The sequence below is a fragment of the Pagrus pagrus genome, assembly GCF_965226575.1.
Source record: "Pagrus pagrus genome assembly, chromosome: 12".
NCBI lineage: Eukaryota > Metazoa > Chordata > Actinopteri > Spariformes > Sparidae > Pagrus > Pagrus pagrus.
In genome coordinates, this window is record NC_140196.1 from 28220358 (window position 1) to 28242572 (window position 22215).

Below are 22215 nucleotides of genomic sequence, written 5' to 3' on the forward strand. Positions count from 1 at the left end.
TCATTACTGATGGTCAGTATCCTTTCTGACTCATTGTCAATGAGTATGAAAGGAAAACCTGCAGGAAATTAGATTAAACCACATTAATTCTGTAAATATAGAATAGGTGAACAAAGATAGCATGATAGCACATTTTCAACTAATTGCTTTGATGCCAATAGATAAATGAGAGGGTTTACCCCCTCTACAAATCTTCAGTCAACTTTACTATACAAGTAATCAGTTCCGGTTTGGGTTTGGGTTTGGGTTCTATGAACCCAAATCAGAGCTAAAGTCATCTGGCTATCTGAAACCTGTTTTAAACCATAAAGATAACCACACAGAACACATCTAAAGAGGTACTTCATCAGTTTTACATATGAAGTGTTCGCTACTACCAACATGTTGTCACTCCCAACGCATCAAATACGGCAACTTGGTCAGTGGCCTTAAACTTCACACTATGATGCTCTACCTGACTCTAGTGGCAGTTTTACACCTGAAGAGCTCTGTGTTCACAGCATTTCATATATTATGACATATTATGACTTTTGGACTATTATTAAAGTTGTAAATACACTGGGGTGTGCTTAAGTTTGGGCAAAAAAAAAACTACTTGGTTTGGGGAAAGATCATAGTTTGGGTTAAATTAACTATGTTGGTGGTGAAGTAAGTCACATCACTTTGCGTAAGTGATGGAAGTGTGTCACTTGCATAATGCTTTTCTTGGACTTTATACTACAGATACTACATTATACAGTTGTATAATGTCTTCTTTGGCTCTGGGGGAGTTTTGTCAAGTCTAGCAAAGTGGCTTGGAGTCACTACTTGTAGACTACAACTTTATTAACTAAAACTATATTTGCTTCAATGAAATTGATGTGCACATGACAAATAAAGAACTTGAAACAACATTATTGTTGCGGGAGCACACTGTTCATTTGTTTACTCACAAGTTCTCGCAGGTACTTGGTTAACTTCACTAAAACCTGACTCACACTTAAAGAAGTACTTCACCGCCAGAAAGATGGCCCTTGCATAAAACTGCAATACAAAGATTTTTGAAATTGGTGCTCCATGAACAGAGAAAAGCAGAAGCGCTTTCTCTCGAAAGCCGACTTCAATCTATGTCTGTGGGTGCACGCTTGCGAAATGCAGGACAAGAATCTGCACTTGATACAACTTCAGAGTGACATGTTTTGATGGATTTTTGCTGGCAAATAAGGTGGGGGGGCTCTGGGTGCTGGTTCTACACCCAGAACCCAACACCCAATACAAACCTGGTTGAAAAATGGTAAAGTTCCTCTTTAAGCTAGATTCAGGTATTCATTTGTAGTATTGTAGTTGTGATGACCCCCTCTAAGTAGGACTCCTTGAACCTGCAGGAGTCAGGTCATCAGGGTGATCCAGCTCACCTTGTCTATTTGCAAGACTACAGTAGGTGATGGCCGTCTGCCAGTTTTTTGTTTAGATTACTTAAGCTCCTATTAGTTGTTTTTAACTATAAAAAGCTAAATCATTTAAGGTACACATTTCTCTAACTTTTCTTTCGACCTTTTAAATGGGCTCTTTAGCTGAAAAGTTGCACTTTAAGTTCTGTAATTTGTTGGTTGTTTTTTTTTTTTTTTTTTTACCAGCTTCAGTTTAAGTGTCAGATGTGAACAGTATTTCCTCACCTTTCCAACATACTGTGGATCAGATCCCATGTACTCCTCAAGGACAAAGAACTGGTTCCACACCCATCCTCTTTTAATACGCTGGATTCTCAACCTCCCATGTCTCCTTAGCCTTGTCCTGTCCTCCGATGATGTCACTTGCTCCAACGGTGCCTTCACAGTCATACCTCCAGTCTCTCCCCAGGCTGACATTCCTCCAGCCTTAGTTCTGCTCTGGAGCTGAGCCTGTGGGGGGACTTGGAAGCTGTAGTCCAACAGGAAACAGGAGCCCACCAGAAACAGAGTGACATATTCCCTTGTGATCATCAGGGAGTATCGTTGCTAAAAAAGGTAGTAAAATGTTCAAAAGGCTGGCTATATCCAGGTTGGAAATGGACATGCATCCAAAGCTGGATTTGCCCTGCAGGTGAGCATTGGACAAATTGTTAAAGTTCCAGTATGATCCTAGATGATTACAGGAACATCTGCTAATGCACTGTTCTCACTTCTCACTTCTTCTCAAGTATGAGAGTTGATGATGATCATTGTGTTGCTACGGGAGTCACTGAATACTTTGATTTGATGTTCTTTTTCGGTTTGTGTTAAGAGTAAAAAGTCTTTGGTCTGGTTTTGTGATATCGAAGTGATATTTGGAGGGTGACCACAAAGATGACCACCTCTTCAGCTCTTCTCTGTCAGTCCTCCGCTTGGACACCTAGAGGAAAAGACGAAGATAAAAATGTTGAACATCAAAGTTTATTCTTGACTTTGGGAAAGTTGTGATATACTTGGATGAAATCTCCCCAATGTCTAATATCCTGTGGCATCCCACAAGGGTGTTGCCTCATACCATGATGTTTCTTATATGCACAAACAATCTTCCTTGAGTGTTAACTCTTTATGTTTGCGGAGTAACAGAATCACAAACTGAATTGCACAAATATTTGTCAAATGACTTTAGATGTGTCATCAGATGGGTGGAAAATAATACATTCGAATTCAATATTAATGAAACAAAAAATATTGTTATATAATATATTGTATGTACAGCAAGAAAGAGAATGCAGTTGGAGCCATGGTACTTGACATATGGCACATGTTTAGAGAGACTATATAAGTTAAATAATTGGGAGTTAAAATACAAACTCTCATGCATAACTCATATTACAGATTTTTCGAAAAGAGTGATGAAAATGGCAGGAATGGTTGGATGAATTGCAAAGAAGAAGGATTTGTTAAGGCTTAGGTCATAACGTCTTCCCCACCACAGTCGTTAAGCCAATGTGATTCTGGATACTCTGATTCACACTCCTCCTTTGATGGAAGGTTGAATCCCTCTCCACTGAGATGATGTGAAGAATTCCCAACTGACCCTAATAGTCCATCATAAAGTGGGGCTGGTCAGTACCACCTGAGGGGACTAATGCTCATAATGATTTTTGGCAAGTTGTACATTCCTAGAGATAGAAAATATGTGATAGCCTTGCAGTGGTGGTAGCTTTATGTGTTTTATCACTTGATTTATAACAATAAATAAACGGTTCTGAAAAGCTGCCAATAGTTAGCGGCCAATAGGGATATTTTAATGCCAAATCAGTCTAATAGCACCACATTTGGCCCAGTTGTAGACCAAGGCATGATTTAATGATTTAGTGAGAGCACCCAAGTTGGCGACACCTGGGGTGACTATTGCAGCCAAACCCAATATGGCCGCCGATCGAAAAAAGGCTTAATCTTTTAATCAGATGAGGTACAAATGCAAACTTAGTGTCTTTTGTATGTAATTTGAACATTAGAAACACATATGAATGCTTATCTTTCATCCGGACCCCTAATTTGCATATTTCCAAGATGGCGATTACCCGGAAATGTTTTACCATAACTTTCTAGAGCACTCTAATTTGCATATTATCAATATGGCCGTCATCCCAAAAATGTAATTTAACATACATTCAGCCAGATTGAGTGTAGAGTTGCAGGAACAAGGTAAGATCAAACTAGTATCTTACAATGTAATTTTATTAAAACAACTATGCAAAATTAGGGTTATATATATACATATATATAATCTTTAATGAGGAACATATTAATAACATAACCTGCAATGAACTCAGCATCAGAAACATCAAGTGCATCTCTGGAGAGTATCCTCTGTAGTCCTGTTTATAAATACAGATTTTTGTTTTGCTGTTTAAATGAGCCATGATGTTTGCTACACTTCAGCCGGGAATAAGATGGGCCCTGATGCTGGAGGATTGCTGCAGGTTATGTTATTAATATGTTTCTCATCAAAGATAAATAATTTCACACCCCATCCCCTATTAATTAGAATGATAGTTCTTATAACCTGTCCTGTCCAATCAAAGGACTGAGATCTGCGCATCGCCTTACGCATACAGACACAAACCGCAGTGCCTCCTCCAGTTAAATAGAGCATTTTACTCATATACAGTCAAACAAAGTTGTTGTCATCATCTTTATTGATTATTGATCACTACCAAAGGCAAACTCCATCTAGAAAGATATGACTGTCAGTTGCTGTGCTGGGTTGCTTGTATACATGGCACCTCCAGCTGATCAATGAGAAGAGGGCAAAATCCGTATTGCCCTTGGTTTACAAATCTGTTTGCACGGATTTCCACATCCAGTATTTTTTTCTACCATGTGACCCCAGAGGAGCTCCGTAGATACAGACTGAGTCAATGAGGAGTGAAAACAGCGTGTCTTGTTCCAGAGGGAGGAGAGAAAAACTCAGGGCCCTGATGTATTCACTGTGGCCTGATTATTGCTGTTGTTATTTTGAGTAAGGCAGGTGCCAGATACTTTTGTTGGCTCTTTATTTATATATCTTTTTTACTAGCCTTGTTTTAATTTCTTTTGGAGAAAGAAACAGGAGTGAAAGTAAGAGAGAAATTATTAAGCTGAGGTTTTAAATGCCCAAACCATAATTGTAACTTGGTTATAGTCATAAACTGAATTGGTATGCATCTGCAGGTTGCATTATCCTCTGATCAACTAAGCATTTATGATTTCATAGTTGTAGCCATAGACTCCACTTTTTTAAATTAGACCCCCACGGAGAGTAACATATTAGTGTAGGAGCGCAATCCCTGTCATATATTAGAGTATATGTGAAAATGTATAGGTTAAACATGTATATGTATGCTTGTATGGATATATTGTTTATGTCAACAATTACGTGCTGAAATATTTAGGAATCATTGTATTTGTAAATATTAATTAGGAGTCTTTGAAGATTAGCCAACAAGCTAAAAGAGATCCAAATCAAATCAAGCACAGTTTCAGACGTTGGCACAGTTTAAAACTTTGCTTGATTTGATCAATTTTAAGAGGGATTTTTTTTTTTCACACAATCAAGTTGACGTGGTGAACTGTCATCTGCACACATTGCTAGGCTTTTTTTTTCTTTTTTACTTTGCTTGCGTTTTATTTTAGTACAGAAAAACTGCATTTTTGGCTTCATTGTCATATATGCAGTAAACATATGTCAATCAGAACTTTTCCCTCACAAATGTTATGAGTAGCAAACATGGACCTGCTTTCATGGACTTGGAAATGGATGGAAAGGCTTGAAGTCAACTTGATGCACGTCTGCTTTTTTCATATTATTGTAATTCATGCAAGACATCAGAGAGGTGATGTAAAGTGTTTGCTCAGTTACTCAGTTATCACTGGAAACATTGACACCAACACATCAGGCCAAGGACCAAGCATCAAATCAGATCAGAGGGCTCTAATTAGAAAAAAGGCTTTAGTAGGCAAGGTTGGCAGCCTTGATGGATTAGTCTGAGAGCTGATGCATGGCTGCACGTGCAGAAGTTGCTTGCGTAGCTTACGTAGAGCACTTATTGAAAGCCTCATGTGTAATTGTAACAGAACAGATTGCCTTGTATTATATTGCATTCTACCAGAGTGTTAAAACTCCACTCTTTTATTTAGCTTTTCTTCTCCACAGTACAGACCGTCCCTCACATCTACTTCAAAATAGGGCAACACTGACATGCCATCACTCATCAAATAAGGACAGAATGAGTGCTCTCATTTGTCAACATACTCTTAAGTACTGTAGGTTTGACTGTTGTTTACTGTCATTGAGTGGTTTCACAATTCACCTGAAGACATATTTAATAAACATCTCAGAATAATTGAATACATTTTGAAATACCCAAAAGCATAATTTTGTCTGGATTGAAGGTAGGATTGGACTACCAAATCTGGATCAAAATCGCTAAGATCAGAAGTATTTGGATCTGCTTTGAAATACCCAATTTTTTGATCAGATCATAATTTATTCTAGTCCAGCCAATATAATTTTATGAAATCATTTTTAAATAAAAATTAAAATAATGCCCCCTGAGGATCAATAAAGGGATATTTATAAACAAGTTCAGTGAACACATTCTTACACAAAAATGACATTGACTGTATGTTTCTGACAAGGCTGTGCCAATGTTTGTATTTCCTTTTGCAAATACCAAATTGTATGTCTTGGAGGGAATGTAATTTCCAAAAACATCAATATCAGACACTTTTGTAAAACCACAGATAATGATCCCTTTATTCTGTTGTTTGTTTTTGTGTCCAATGACATCATTCAGAATTCTTGTTTTCAATGATATCAGTTCATGGCAGCATGGTGTTCATGGTGTAGTAAAGGTTAGGGCATGATTGACAACATAAAGACCCATCCACCGACCCAATCTATGTACTTTGAGCATTCTGTGTCTCTTTCCGTGTTGTCCACAGTCAAATAAAATTCAAAGTGTTGTTTTTTTGTTTCATTAACTTTAAGAGCATAGCAGGACCTGACCATTTAGGTCAGCTCTGCCTCGGTACAGTCTAAATTTGCTGCAGGCTGTAGTTGTGCTTGACTCGATTTATAGTGAATCTCCTCTCAGCTGTAGCAGAAATTCTACACTTGAGGAGGTAGGTGTTGTGAAGCTGCTCTGTTTCTATCATTCATCTGTCTGAAACTATCACATTGAGGATATATTACTGATTGTCTGGTGATTGCCTGGTGATGCACAAGCAATATAAACTTGGATTGACAAAGGAAGATTCAAATTCACTAATACAAATAGAGCTGTCATGAAGAATAATACTATGTTCTCTAAATATCCACTGTCATCTTTAGGTCATGAGGGACATTTCAGTGCTCCACTGTCCAGTACACCATCACATGACCAGTCTGTCATGGATCATTACTCCCTAAAACAAGGAAAATTTGGGAGAGGCTTGTGTGTGTTCAAGTATGAGTGTGGATGTGTCTGTGTGTGGATTGGTCTTCAGAGAGCCTTTAGCTGAGGCACATAATCTGACATTATTTAAATCATTTTGAATGGGAAATGTAAGTGGAGTGGTACTTCAGACTTGCACCTACTAGCAGATATCTATGACCTGGAACTTTTGGGCACGTTGTACTATAGCTACGCAACATTACTGTCATGCAAATATTTTTACTACAGCAAGATACTCAAGATACTGTAGTTTTTTGTGGGTGTTCCCATGAAATCTTTATAGACAAAATCAATGTGGTGTCATGCTAAGAACAACAGTCACTTCCTGTTAGACAACTGGTGGCTGATTTGCGTAGCAGAGATACTAGAAATCAGCAAACTTGTTTATTTCTGTTGGCACTTTCAGTTGCGACTGTAACGTTAAAGGATATGCAGTTAGAGACATTTCTTCTTTCAGTGGACGCCATTGCCGTGGCGTTTAAGGTGCCTCGACATGGCAGAAAAGCAGGGAGGGACTTTTATTTTATCCAGCTGATTTTGCATTAGCTTCAGTGCGCACCACCAACCACCAGGTGGCACATCCAGACTACAGTGAACTAAGGCTGGTGCGACGCAGAGATGTTATCAATTACGTAAACGTCTCGTTTTTAGTGGCCTGTCAATGGCAAGAGCTGTCCCTGGAAATGTCTATATATATGTCTAGTATATATACCCTGGCTTAGCCGTCCTAGCCATACCTGGAAAGGCATACATTCCTCACGCCATAACATATGTTACATTCTATAGTTTGCTGACCCCAAACCGTAGTAAGAAGCATGAGTTTATTTATACTAATATATATTTTAGCTCGTTATAAGCTGGTACTAGCTTCTGGCAGCCTGGGTTCAGATACCATCCAACTCAGCAGCTTTAATGCAGTCTTCACTGTAACACAATACAAGGTCATGCTGGAGTCCTGACGTCATCTAGACACTATTTTGCTGGCTAACTTCACCTGTTGTAACATGCTGTCTTCACTTGTTGCCATGACAGAGCAGCTTCCTTCAACACACACCGATGCACTATGTCACAATCCCAGGTAACCCACAAGGCACGGCCTTAAAGGGGAGGGTGAGCTGGTAACACATAAAAATAAATGAAGAATCCAAGGTAGACATCAGTTTAGTCAGTCTCATCCAGCCTTCAGTGCAATAAAGCTACCGCACCAGGCAAAATATATGTCTGCAAATCCCCGGATAAACAGAAGTTTTTCTATCAGGCGTTTTTTTTTGCTTTACCATGACGTCATCTGTTCTGCTTTCCCCGAAAGAAGGCAAGAAGTAGATGCCATCTGGCCCTCACTGGCAACCATAACCTGAAAAATGTTAGGAATATATTCTACCTGTAAATAAAGCTTCCCCAGCAAGCTGCGCTTTTTTTTTTTGGACACCAAACGGTTGGTGATTATAGCTGGAAGCAACCCTATAAGGCGCAGATGCAACCTTTCAACAGCATGCCATATGCAATAATTTCAACGTAATCATTTGCTTATACCACAACTGCATTTTCTCCACATCTGCAGCCACTGCAAGAGGCAGAGGAGAGCTAAACAATCAAACTCTAAACCAATAAGTGTTAACTGCCTCGCAGCAGAAGTGTCTTTTCACCTGATACCATGCTTGTTGATCATCTCCTCACTGGCCTTTCTCAAAGATTTTGGGTCGGGGTCCTATCTTCCCCCTGTGCTACATACACAGCAGAAAATTACAGTCCACAGTGAAACATCACATTTTAGTTTTCAGTTAATAGAGAAAGAGGGTATTGTATCGGCCAATTCAGTCTTCTCCTTCCAGGTATTTCCCACAACCCCAATAGGTGTTGCCACAAGGAAAAACTCAGGGAAGAAAGATTATTTTTCTGTCCGCACCTCGCTCCAGCTTCTCAAGCATCCACAGCCTCATTTGCTGTGAGCCTTCTTGTTCTCACTCGTCACCGTTGATAATGCCATGAAACTAATAAGGCCAACAGCGGCTTTCCAAAGCAGACTCTACCGATGCTTTCGAATCGTTCACATCCACCCATCCCAGTGGAATCTCTTTGGCATTAAGTGAGATTCAAATTCAATTTTGCGGCGCGGCAGACTTTTCAAGTCAGGAACAGCCCGTCCATACACAACCAAGTTTCGAGGCACTCTGCTGGATTCCGTTAAATAGCGTTAGGATCCCTCTTTGCTTCACCCGTTGGATGATTACCTCCTCATAGATCCCCCTCATGACAGTGCAGGCTCATCCTGGCTAAATCGAAACGCTGTTTTCAGGCTCTCGTTGTCCCCCTATCAAACAAAAAAACCACAGTTCCCAACACTTGCCTGGAGTTTCTTGGCATCACGCTGGACTCCGTTGAAATGAGAGCGTCCCTTCCAGTCGAAAAATAAATAAATAAATAAATAAAATAACTGGTGCACAAGTCGTTCTGCTGAAAACTGTTTTCCACAGATGCCATTCCATCCTTGGGGTTTGGGAGGTTCTTTCAAGGACAGTGGTTGAAGTCGCTGGCCACCTTCATTCTCACATCTCAAATTGTCCTCAGCACTATGCACATTTATCCCATCGACGTCACTTGCCACGTGTGGGGTCAGCATTGGAAATGCAAACGCACCTGTGATAATCAGCCACCGTCACCATCATCATTAGAAGGTGCTCCGCATCAAGGGATATCATGCCCCTCATGAGAAGCCTCACATGGTCATCCATCACTCACAACTTCATCATCACGGCCCGTCACGTGCCGGTCATTTCAACACACTACTCTCCAATGCCTGTCTCAATATATTCATGGTCTTCGTGACACCACACACCTCATGAAATTTTCCGACTGGTCGCCGGACCTTAATTTCTGTTCTGTCACACGGACTTAATTTCTGTTTGGTTGCCCAACCTTTCAATTCTGTTTGCGCCTGACATGAGCGTTTCTTCATGTACACTCTCTCCATTTAACCAACCAGATTCTGCCTCAAACACTATCAGCCAATCATGTATCTGCTGTCAAACTTAAAACAGCTCTCCTCTCTGCTGTCGGCTGTCATTTCAGGCATTTGTGCGACCCTCTTCCACCCCATCCTCCTCCAGCTCTTCATCCAGTGGCTAGGTTCTGCTCACCAAAATCAACTCCCCCTATCGTCAGATCTCCAGGATCCTTCTTCCTCCATCACCCCCACCAGTGTCTAGACTCCATCAGGGGGTTTCCTATTCTACACACAACTTCATCACCTCCCCAAAAATATTCTTCATCACAATGGAGTCAAACCACAAAAGACTTTCTCATTCTCTTTGTACACATGGCAATACATCTTGTTCACTCAAAGAAATTATTCTAGCACATTAAAATATGTTGTTGCATTATAAAGCCCCATGTTATTATTGCAAACTACCTCATGAAATCCCACAAACTTGAACCACCTAAACAGTCTGGAGAGGCTGATGTACTGTAGATACTGCAGAGCAGCCTGAGTGGATAGTTTGTTCACTAAAGTGCACTGATACAGTATGAATGTAGCTGAGAATGAAAAAAAATGTGAATGAGCTGCTTGGAATTTTTATGGTGAAAACTGTCAGCCAAATGGACAGGTGTCTCATGTAATATTCCATGCACCACTTAACACTAACTAGCTTATTAATGACCCTGTCAATCACACATCAAGGGCGACACCCACAGAAGAGCAGAGCGGTATTCCATATTTGGAACTTTCCCTTCTCCTGAGTATTTGAACCAGAAAATAATAATGAAAACATTACAGACACAGCAGGAAGGATGTCCTTTTTTTGTTCATTTTTTTTTTCTGTTTTCTAATATTACTTGTAATTTTCCAGTGTGATCTGAATTTCCATTTTTGAGTTTACTGTTAATTAGTTAATTAATGTAGTAATGACTTATGTTACCATGCAACACATTAAGCTGACTTCACTCATTCTTTCTCCTAAACACCTCAATCACACACTCTTTACACACTGCTAGTATCCATGTATTATCACCCACTTTTGTGGTGTGACACATCACAGAATGACCTCAGGCGCTGCTCTTGGCTGTTTGATTGTGTATCACAATTAAAATGAGAGCAGAGTCCAATACAATCCTTCAAATGTTTAAAGTATGATACAGGTGATACAGAAATTACTGGATGGGTTATTATACAAAAACTGTGAGAGCTCAATTACTGCACCAGTGGCAACGAGATCATAACCACACTGAATTGTTATTCATATTATTATGTTGTAATTGGGTCTAATATGGTCTAAATGTGAACATCTTCAAATAGTTGCTGAAAAAAAAAAGGTCTCAACCAGTTTTGAACATCTTCTTCACTGGTGATCATAAACTTATTTTTAAACGTCTTTTAAACGCAAAAATGCTGACGAGTTGTTTTGTCCGTAAGTCACCTATCAAAAACTGCATCAATCTAATGTACAATATTTCAGGCTCTGCCTCAGGGGTTTTACGATCTGTACAGCGTATGACGCTCTCGCTCCTTAACCCCAGATTCCACAAGGTATGTCTGTGTCGCGTTCTGGCTGCATCACGGCCGCCACAGTTGATCCTGGCCATTCTAGACTAGCTTGCTGTTCCACCAGGCATGGCACAGCTCGTTTCAGCAACGTCCCAGAAGTGGCTCTCCGCTCTGCACCGGGAAGAATACACGCCAAGTGTATTTTTGACAGAAGTGGACAGAAGCTGCATCAAGCTACACAGAGCACAATGCTCTGCTTCTGAAATGGTCCCAGTGAGATATGAAGGCATGTAGAGGACAGAGCAAAACATCACTGCACATGCAGGTAACAGAGCGGTGCCCTGGGGAATCAAGGTGTCTGACTCTATCCTAAACAGTAGGTTTCTGAAGAGATGAGTCCACTTTAAAGATAAGACTGGGGATATTTTGTATTTTTGTTTATGTCAGCACATTCCTAAAAAAGAACCAAACCAACTTCCTGACATTGTATGTAATAGGGAATTTGAACGACTTCATCTGTAGGTCCCAACAAATTAAATCAAATTAAACAAAAGTGTGTGCATTAATGGTAATGGTGGAACATTATCATGTTCCCAGTGAGATAGTGATACAATACTTATTAGGAGGATACATTTACTGTTAGTTTGGCTCCGCACAGGGGACTTTTACCAATGAGAATTTACAATCAATGTTTTGGGCAAAACTGAAAGTGAATCTCAAGTGTTCCTCCTTTCTTGTGAGACACTCACAGCAGAGCCTACTAATCAGGAGTTCTTTTTCATGATTGACTCACTTCATGAGGACTGCTGTGATAAGCCACCCACTGGCAGACTGTGTTTCATCTCAAGCCACCCTCATTTCTGGTCTCCCTGTTTCACCATTTTCTTTCTCCCAGAAAAATACTACAAGTGTTTAAACTGATGTCGGAAAATGTTGATGAAATCCAGCTTGTGTGCTAAAGCATACAGTAGATTGTAATGTTCTTCTTTTGAACTTTCTGATAAAGATATACAAGCAATTTGTTCAGAACAATTAACAGTGTAGCTGCGGCAAGCTCAATGCTCAAAGTGTCCCATAATTAATTAAAAGCTTCCCACAGACACACTCATTAGACTTACACACATCAATGAACTTTACACACACTTCATATGTGTAATGTGTGGGTAAGTATGAATGAACATAAAGTGTAAAGATTATCTGAATGTATGAAAGTGATCTCAATAGTGTGTATGAGGAGACCTCAGTGAAGTATGTTGTTACAAAGGCTTTGTTTGGCAAATGGCAGTTTGCCCCTTCAATATGCACCCCTCTGTTGTTATGACAATGCAAAATGTCTTTATAAAAACTGTGGTGTTGTGTGTAAAAGCCTGGTTTTACATCCTAAGGCCCAGCCAGGCAGAACACCTAAAGAGGAGTGTTTAAAGTCAATATTATAGTCAACTACTTTATACACACTGAGGAACCCAAAAAAGTTACATATGACAGACATTCAACTTCAGCATCTTAAGTCATTTAGACATTGTAAGTACCATTTAATTATCTCACAAAACTATTAACACTTAAAAAGGGAACAATTTATAAATGTATAAATGTATCTATATATAAAAATCTAAGTATGATTCCTCCAGATAAAGACCATTACTTTTTTAAAATTATGATCTAATAGATTTATTCATTCACAATATACAGTAATTCACACATAAAATCCTGTGTGTACTAGCAGAAAACAATGCGTGTATGTTCGTGTGTGTGTGAGTAGTGTTGTAGTAGTAGTAGTAGTCCAGTTCCACTGCAGTGATCTTTAAAGACCCAGACAGCGTCACAGTGATTCAGGCTCAGCAGCCACCTACCAGGCCACAACAGCAATTTATAACTTTTAACTAAGACACAAGATAAAGGAGAATGTTGTGTGTGCGTGCGTGTGTGTGTGTGAGAGAGCGTATAAAAGACATACTGTTCTTCCCAGAATTTGCAGATGCACTCTGTTTGCTGCATATTTTATTCCATGCTATATTTAGTTTGTGTGCACAATTCAGCACACATTCCGTACTGTGTTCCTACAACAACACATTTAAACAAGACCAGCAACTTGCAGCAAAAGTAGATTATATCGCATATAAAACAGGAAGTGCTGTCACATGTTTGGCATGTCATACAACAGGTACTAGAGGACATGATGGTTGAACAAATACCTGCTTTAAAGGAAAAGTTCACCCAGAAATTCAAACTCAGCACTGAGATCCCAAATTGATTTGTTATAGTACAAATATGTTTGTAAGATGTTATTTACACCAAGCCAGAATTTTACTTAAGCTGCTAAGCTAAAACCAGCTCCTCTGAGATAGAATAAAAATGACTGCATATTGTATCTAAGTATATCTATTTAGCAGATGTATGGTGGGTTGCGAAAGACACTTTTTTCTTCTCATTTTCTTTTTTACATCTGTCAGAACTCATCTTTCAGTAGCTGTGCTGCATTTTCATTATCCATTATTTTGAGCCTGTGTGAGAAACATGGCTATGAAGCCTGTTGGAGTTTTGATACAATCGGTACAGATAACATGAATTTGGCAAGAGATTCTTTTCAGGCCACCCTGCCCAAAAGCCCAGTCTTGCTTTGATTGGTCAGCTCACGAACACCTGACCCAGCACCGCTAACAACAATTAAATTTGCTGTGTTAGCACCTTTCATTTGCACAGGGATACATGCTTGTATCCTTTCCCTTTCCTACACATTTGCCTAAAATGCGAAACATTTCCTAACAGCACTCCTGTTGTATTCTTTGTCAAGCAAAACCACTTGCAGAGGTTCTGCACTTGTCATCTTTAATGAGCTAATACCTAAGTCAAAAAGAGCAAGTGAGACGAGTGACGATGTGACAATAGCCCTTTTCAGACAGATTCCGCAATATTACCACATCGAGGCTCGCCTCTACACACCGCCTTTGTTTTTTCACATCGAACCAAGCAGCGCCGTCATAAAGCTTCCCCAGTGTGGTTTTTCATACAGCATGCGTATGGTTTTTTGTGGAACCATTAGAGGCGTGACGGTACACATCATCATGTAGAGATCTCTGGGGGGGTTTTGTAGTGTGGGTCCGCCCAGTTTCCACCTCTATATCTAAAAATGTGTCCGCCAACTGTTTATAATTATGTGGATGCTGTTATAATGTGTTGTGGTTGAGACATGACCCACCATCATTGTGGAAAGTGACAAAGAGATGTTTTTTGTTCTAAATTACATCACATAATCGGCATCAATAAGTAGTAGACCCTGTCTGGCTCTCACTTGCAGAGAGAGATGCTGTTTTCTGAGGGGAAGTTCATTGATGACTTGGTAGGTTGGGCCTACTGTCGCGATGACTTTTCCTCTTTAAATTTGGTGATTTTTTTCTATATAAGTTGCCAACAACAGTAACTACAACCATACACTAGTGGAAGGTGACAAAGACATGGTGAGTTTAAGATTTTTGCTTGAAATCACGTCACATAGTCATTGCCAGTCAACTGCGAGAGCCGCCCGGCGTAACACTCCTGTCCTGTGCTGCCGGTTCACCCTTTCACACAAGCGTTGTCTCGCCTCTATTGCAGCTCTGTTACCACCTCCACTGGCAGATCAGAGGCTGAACCAAACTGTCCCCCCATTCTGCCGCTGCAGTGCGAATATGGGCACTGCAGCGGTGTGTGCATTTTAACTTGCTGTTTGAGAGAAGAGAGTGCAAGAAAGCTGGTACAGGTGTCAATATGGCAGAAGATTAGTATTGAAACTGTTTCAGAACTTCAGAATCTTTATGTATTGAAAATATGCTGCATTTGATCACGCATGTCTTTTTTTTTCACAAGTAACCACAGAAATTAGACATTTTCAGCACTTGAAGCATAAAAGTAATCATTTTCGCAACGCTGATGATTCAACTGATTATTTCTCTGAAAGCACAGACCATGTTAGGAAACCAGTCTATTTCTAATCTGCAAGAGATGAAACAAAAATTGATGTTGACACAAACATACAGCAAGTGTTTACAATGATAATAATGAAGTCAGTGGTAGGCCTGGTGAAACAGAAAATTTTAAGTAGCTGTGAAGCTGGTTTATAATCATTTTTCAATGTTCTGGACAGGAAATAGATATATATATATATTTTTTACATATAGTTACAAGTATGTTGCAATGCGTTACCAAACATTTATTAATAAACGAGATATGGATACCTAACAGGTGGAGTTATACTTTTCACATATTTATCTTTTTTTTTTTTTACATTGTACCTCTTCCAATGTTTTCATAGGCACCAGTTCATGACAGAAAAATGTGAACCTATCCTTCAACATGCCAGTAAACAACACTGTCATTGTGGAATAATTGTTAGTCCATGTGCATCAGGCCTGCTGATGAAACTTACATGTGCTCACTCTATCTTTAAATGTAAGAATTACATCTGATGCATTACACTAATAACATACTTTCTCATTAATAATTAATAATGACAATAAAGTCACTGAACAGGAGTGAGAGCAGAACATGTAGAAGGAAGGATAGGGGGAGAGAGGGAGACAGCGGGAGAGAGGAGTGGAAACCGGTGTAAATCCCAGAACCCAGAAGTCATCAATCTTCCACTGAGGTGGAACAAAGCGAGCTGGCCCACTTGGAGCCACACAGAAACTCTCCATGCTGTCAATGTATTACTCTCATTCATTTCCATCTGCACCAGCACTCCCTTCACCATACTAAGAGCAATCTGACAGGAAATATAGATAGAATTGTTTTATTTATTTATTTACTTATCCATGGTCTACTCATTCATAATGTTGCAGTCTTGATTTACAATGGATTGTTCAGGCCTTCACTCTGAAGGCTTGGAAGTTCCTGACTGGACAAAACACTTCTTGTACGCACAGTATGTATTCAGACCCACAGTCTGAATTTAATGCATCCTGCTTTATTTAATCCATATTAGATGGCTGCTGAAGTTAATCTGAGGCAAATTAATTGCTCGACTATTGAACTTCACAGCATGTCAAAGCAGAAATAAAGTTATGAAATCTAAGAACCAAGATCCAAGAACCTGAAATGTGTGATTATCAACAGGAACCCGCTAAAACTGAAAATTAAATTGATTTATCATTATTTGACACAGCACCAGGTAAACAAAAAACACAAGAACAACATACTAAGAACTTTTATTTTTGACTATATCATTTTTATATAGTATAATGTGAAAAGTTTCATGTTAAAGCTCTTTTGGTGTTGAATGTTAAAAACAAAATAAACAGACAACAAGCCCCCCCACCTCATGGTGATGTCATTAACCTGAGGACATCTGTTTTGTCCAGATGCATGCCAAAACTAGCCTCCAAGATGGGGTTTCCTGTAATTACCAAGAAAAGTGTTGGGAGCTCTGGATTTGACAATAGACCAAAAAAACAAAAAAAACATGACAATGACAATAACCTATGTGTCATTGTAACAGGCATGCCCTCTTACTGAACACATGGAGGGTGTTGGGGTCCTCTTTAAATAAATGTGGAAGGAGTAACGTAGCTAGAGTCTCTTGCAGACAGATTTACATATATCATTAAAACAATTAAAGAGATTGAAGCAAGAAATTGTCAATGTAATTGCTTATTATTGATAGGTATTAATATTAGCTCTGGCACGGAGAAAAGGTCTAGTCCCGTTGTGTACCGTTAACATTCGTACACAATGTTCTTCACTTCTTGGCCCATTGCTGTTATGATGCTGCCATCAGTGTTGACACTAACAACACACACACATACACACACATTAGCTGAAGTTCACACAATGACAAAATACAGCTATCAGCTAAAAACTGTCAATTGCAAAAACTGCTCAGTATATCATTAATGAAGTTTACAGCAAAAAAACAAAAAAAACAGCTATATTTACCATATCTGGCTTCATGCTGACCATCAGCTTAACTGCAAGTGAAAAACTAAGGCCCAAGCACTGGAGTAACTGAGTTGAGATTACGGCGTTTGAAACATACCCTTATTATCAGGATATGAGGATTAATGCTAGCTTGTATCTACTGTTAGCTGAAAGCTGGTTGCTGTTAATAACAGGACAGCTTAAATTTTTCTATGTCCCAGCTATATGATGATGTTAGGGAGTGAGAGTGAACTATACACATCGCTTACTTCGTGGAAAAAAGTATAACTCTCCCTTTGGACAGTGTACATAGCTAAAGCTAGCATTAGTTACTATCCAGCCGAGAGTATCACTGCTAATGTTAGCTAACACAATAGAAATAGTAAAACTACATACAGTATTGTACACTATAATGTGTAAACTCCTTAGTAATCAAAGCAATTTAATGTTAATTTAAACCACTAAATCTGTGTTTACTGTTAAAGAGTTAGTTAGCAGTAGGGAGAGAGATAGTTAGCTCACCCTCCTCAGAGGATAAAGAGCTGTTGGTCTGTTGGTCAGATGTTTATATTTGAAATTGATCGTGGTGGAAAAATTATCCTCCCTTTTCAAAAAGGTTTCCTCCAAACTAGTGTTGTAAAAAAAAATTGAAATATCGATAATATCGATAAATATCAATACTGACTTTTCAAAACTGTTTCAATACTCATTTTTCACTGTATCTATACTGATACCTCTCTTCTCTTGGACAGCAAGTTGACATAAACACCGTTGCAGTATCCATATCGGGCCGCCCCCTCTAACCCAATTACTTTACATGCCTTCTTTTTTCCCCCAAAAAATCATCGATCAACTCTTTCGTTTTGTTGATGTTGAGCAGTAGATTGTTCTCTGTGCACCAGTTTGCAAGATTGTTGATTTCCTCCTGATATGATCTGTCATCATTGTTTATAATGCAGCCAATGATGGCGATGTATACTGCACGATAGAGTTCTCTTAATGTCTGGGGGTGCAGTCATGGGTGCAGTGTGAATAGGAAGGGGCAGAGCACACAGCCCTGGGGGGCTCCAGTGTTCAAGACGAAGTGGAGGTGTGACTACCAATCCATACTCTCTGGGTCTGCTTGTGAAGTAGTCCAATATCCAGTTGCAAAATGTTGTACTCAAGTCCAGTTATTTCCAATTAGCTTCATGGGTGAGATTGTGTTGAATGCTAAGCAGAAGTCAACAACAGATGCAGCTGATGAGAATGGTGTCAGCCCCATACAAGCTGATTATCCCAGAATACTCACATGGTACATGGTATCATATAGCTTTTGTTTCTGGCAGAAAAGTACTGGCAGGGTGCTTGGGAGAGCTGGGATGAAGCCCTAATGTGGGAAGAGAAAAAAAAGCACTGCAGGGTAGAAAGCCACAGTCTGTGATACAGAAGCATCCACTGACGTACCACCAGACTACACAGCAGCTTCTTTTCCTTTCCCCCTTTCCACACTCCACCACAAAAAATGTGTTATTTTTCTGATGTTATTTCATCATTTATTTATAGATTTTTTTTTTTTGTGAGTAGCATAAGCGGACTTCATCCATCAATTTATTGTACAACCATGCATTGTATAACGATAAATTGCATTGTTAAATTTGGAATTAAACACCGTACTCAAAGCTGTTAATTCTAATTTCTTAACAGAATAAAACATTATACTATCCACTACGCCAGTGGTTCGCAACATTGTTTTTTTCCCCAGGCAAAGGCCCGCGACCCACAAAAAACGGGTCGGTCACAGACCGTTGCCCAGGAAAAAAAAATGTTAAGAAAAAAAGCTAAAATGTTATTTTGAATGGGATTTTTTATGCAGTGGAGTGCAGTCTATTCACACTCCTTATCAGAAGGTGGCGATAATGCCCTGTAATGCTAATTGACACCCGCCATTTCACAGCATTTTAGAAGACCCAGAAAGTTTGTTCTTAAATGCTAATTGAGCATGGTGAAACGCAAATACGACACCAAATATATGAAATATGGATTCTCCTACATTGAGGACAAAAGAGGACAAAAACCTCAGTGTGTTTTGTGCAGCGAGGTGTTGGCACAAGAAAGCATGAAGTGGTCAAAACTGAAGCGGCATTTGGAAACCACACACCCCTCTCTCAAAGATAAACTTGTTGAGTACTTTCCATGATGACTTCAAGACCTGAGGACATCACAAAAGTGACATGTTCCCCAATGCCTGTCATGAGGGACAGGAACTGGATAAGGCAGGAAAAAATGATAACGACACATCTGAATAAACTTCTGGAGCGGTTTGACTACTTTCCCGTGAAACAGAGGGATGACGACTGGATACGTGACCCCTTTGGAATCGACATGGAAAGCGTCATCAGGTTTTTAATATCATCTTCAGGATTCAAGCACTTTGCTGCCACTTAGCATCTACAGTTACCAAGTGCAGCTCCCTCTTTTACGGCCGCGGTTTCACTGCGGTAACGCAGCAGCAAACAGGTCTCTTGAAAGGAGAAACATCTGTACTTATCAGGTTTTCTGGAAGATTCATAATGGCCCTAATTAAACTGCATTACCTGGGGGCAACAGGTGATCCAGTTCTCATATGCCTGCTATTCTCTGTAGGTGCTTGAGGCAATTTGTGTGACACACTTTTAATAGCTGCCCACTGTTATAACCCACCAATAAAGTCATGCAACTCAGTGCAATTTACCCTTACTTTGTGGAAGAAAGAGTGAACGCCCCCAATTTACCAAGGCGAGGAAGCAGGAAACGAGGGAGAGAGAGAGGAACCTGTTTGGAAGTAAGGTTCACTCTAGTTTGCCTAACAATCAATATGTCAGCACTGTTGCCGCATAGCAAAAAGGTTCTGAGTTCACCCCGTTTCTGTGTTGGTTTGCTCTTCCTGTTTCAGCCCCCTCCCACATTCCAAAGACACGTAGGCTAGTTGGTTATCTGTTTATGACATGAATACCAAAGAAAATAAGAAAATATGGACATGGGCAAAAAAGGTACACTTTACGGGATCTGTGACTGTGGTCATTTAACCTCATACCACAGCACAGTATACATTATTGTGTGAAGTAAATAATATGCGATGCAGCAGATGGCAAAAGAAATTGGTGGAAGAAACATCAGAGGCCATGTGTGGAAATAGCAGAGTATAGAAGAGAAGTTTGCTATAGAGACTTTTTACAAAGCTAGAAGATAGAAAACCTCATTTGTTTGAAATTTGCAAATTATATTAATTCCAACAGCTTTGATTAATTTTGTATTCTGATCATGTTATCATGCTTATGATCATGCTTCCCTACATTGATTACATGTTACTTTTGCAATTGATTTAAAGATTTTCTTGATTACTTGCAAAGCCTTGAGAGGCCTTCCTCCAAGTTATTTAACTGATCTTATTACCTTTAAGTAATTTTATCAGCTTTATTATTGCATGTTTTACTCCCATATGTGTATTGTTTTTATTGCTTTGAGCTTGTTTCATTTGCTTTGTGTTTTATCTGGTTTTGTAAACTACTTTGTAACTGTGTTTTGAAAAGAACAATATAAATAAAGTTTATGATTATTATTATTACTTTGAGGGGTGTTGCACACTCAGCAACATAGTTATTTCTAATATTTTTTTAACTTAAATTTTAGATGTTCAATTGTGATCAGTTTCTCTAGAGACAATAATGAATAGAATACAATGTAGGCAAGCAGGGAGGTAGAGCTGAGGATTCCTACTCAACTTTATTGTCCAATGTTGCCTTGAAAGCATCTATAGATGGTTTATATTGAGACGAACATGAAATTGACAGTGCAGTGTGCCGCTCATCGGGCAGTCGATCTCTCTCCCTACCCTTGCAATCAACTTAGCAAATGATTATGCAGTCAGATTGTCTTAGATTGTCTAAAGAAAAAAAAAATAAAATTCATTAATTTTCGCACAGCTTGATGTCATCTCTGTTTTAGACTGGAAACTGTCAAAAGAAGGCAAACATTATATTATATAGACATTAATGATGCCCAGCGAAAGTTATTGTGACAATTGTTAGAATTTTTAATACATGCTTATCTTTTGATTGACTTTTTCTATCACCTCTAATAAAGCAAGTGACTGTTCCTGTATTAATCCTGCTGGCATCAGTGTTTCCACTTTGTTCCTCCTCTGAGTTTTTCTTGCTTCATTACCCACTTCTTTCAGGTTACTTATTGTGTGGTTGAGCCTATGTTCACAAGTGAGGAGTATTAACTCCTGTGTTGCAGGTTTCGATCCTCTCACTCAAACATAAGCCTCCATCTTTGGGTGACACAAACTGTCATGATCCTGGGTTTTGTTGTTCTTACTTCCTGTTTTATTTTGAAATTGTGCCCTCATGTGTCTTGTCTTGCTTTTCAGTTCCTCCTCTGTGTGTTTTTCCCTCCTTCCAGTGATTTTCCATTCCTTTGCTCACCTGTCCTTTTCCCGCCTCACTCCACCTGTTCCTCATCCTCTCATTAGTGTGTCTGTGTATATGGTCTTTGTTCTTCCTCATGTCTTTGTCAGTTCGTTCTGTCTTGTTCCGTGTACTCTGTGCTCGTTCGTGTTCGCCTGTGTCACTACTTTGTGTTCCTCAGTGTTCGTTCCGTGGTCACCTGTGTCACTGCCCTGTCTTTCCCAGCCATGTCTCCTCATGTCTCGCCCTGGTATGTTTCTGCATTTTGTTCCTCTTGTTTTTCATTGATTTGTGCTTTGCCATTGTTGCACTTTGTTTGAAGCTTTTGGTTGTCCTTTGTGACTCACTTTTGGTTTCCCTTGGTCTGTTTTTTTGTATTTCAGCTTTATTTAAAAAGCTTGCCTTTTGTTCCCCTATTTCTGGCGCCTGTGTGTCTGCATTTGGGTCCTCACCTTTGTTTAACCACGAAGTGTAACACAAACAGCTCCCTCTCATCACTGATTGAAACTCAATACAGTTGA

The 22215-nt window shown here is 39.4% G+C and overlaps 2 protein-coding genes across 2 annotated transcripts in view; both read right to left on the reverse strand.

Moving 5' to 3' along the window:
• Positions 1-22215, reverse strand: part of LOC311267010 (class I histocompatibility antigen, F10 alpha chain-like) — a 501763-nt gene that overhangs the window by 434544 nt on the left and 45004 nt on the right. The window lies entirely within an intron of this gene.
• The window catches only part of LOC311266284 (cadherin-12-like), a 96561-nt gene that overhangs the window by 70561 nt on the left and 3785 nt on the right, over positions 1-22215 (reverse strand). The window contains exon 2 of the mRNA XM_084368574.1: positions 1656-2349. Within this exon, the coding sequence (XP_084224700.1) occupies positions 1656-1961 (306 nt within the window). The 5' untranslated portion in view covers positions 1962-2349. The remainder of the gene's footprint in view (positions 1-1655; positions 2350-22215) is intronic.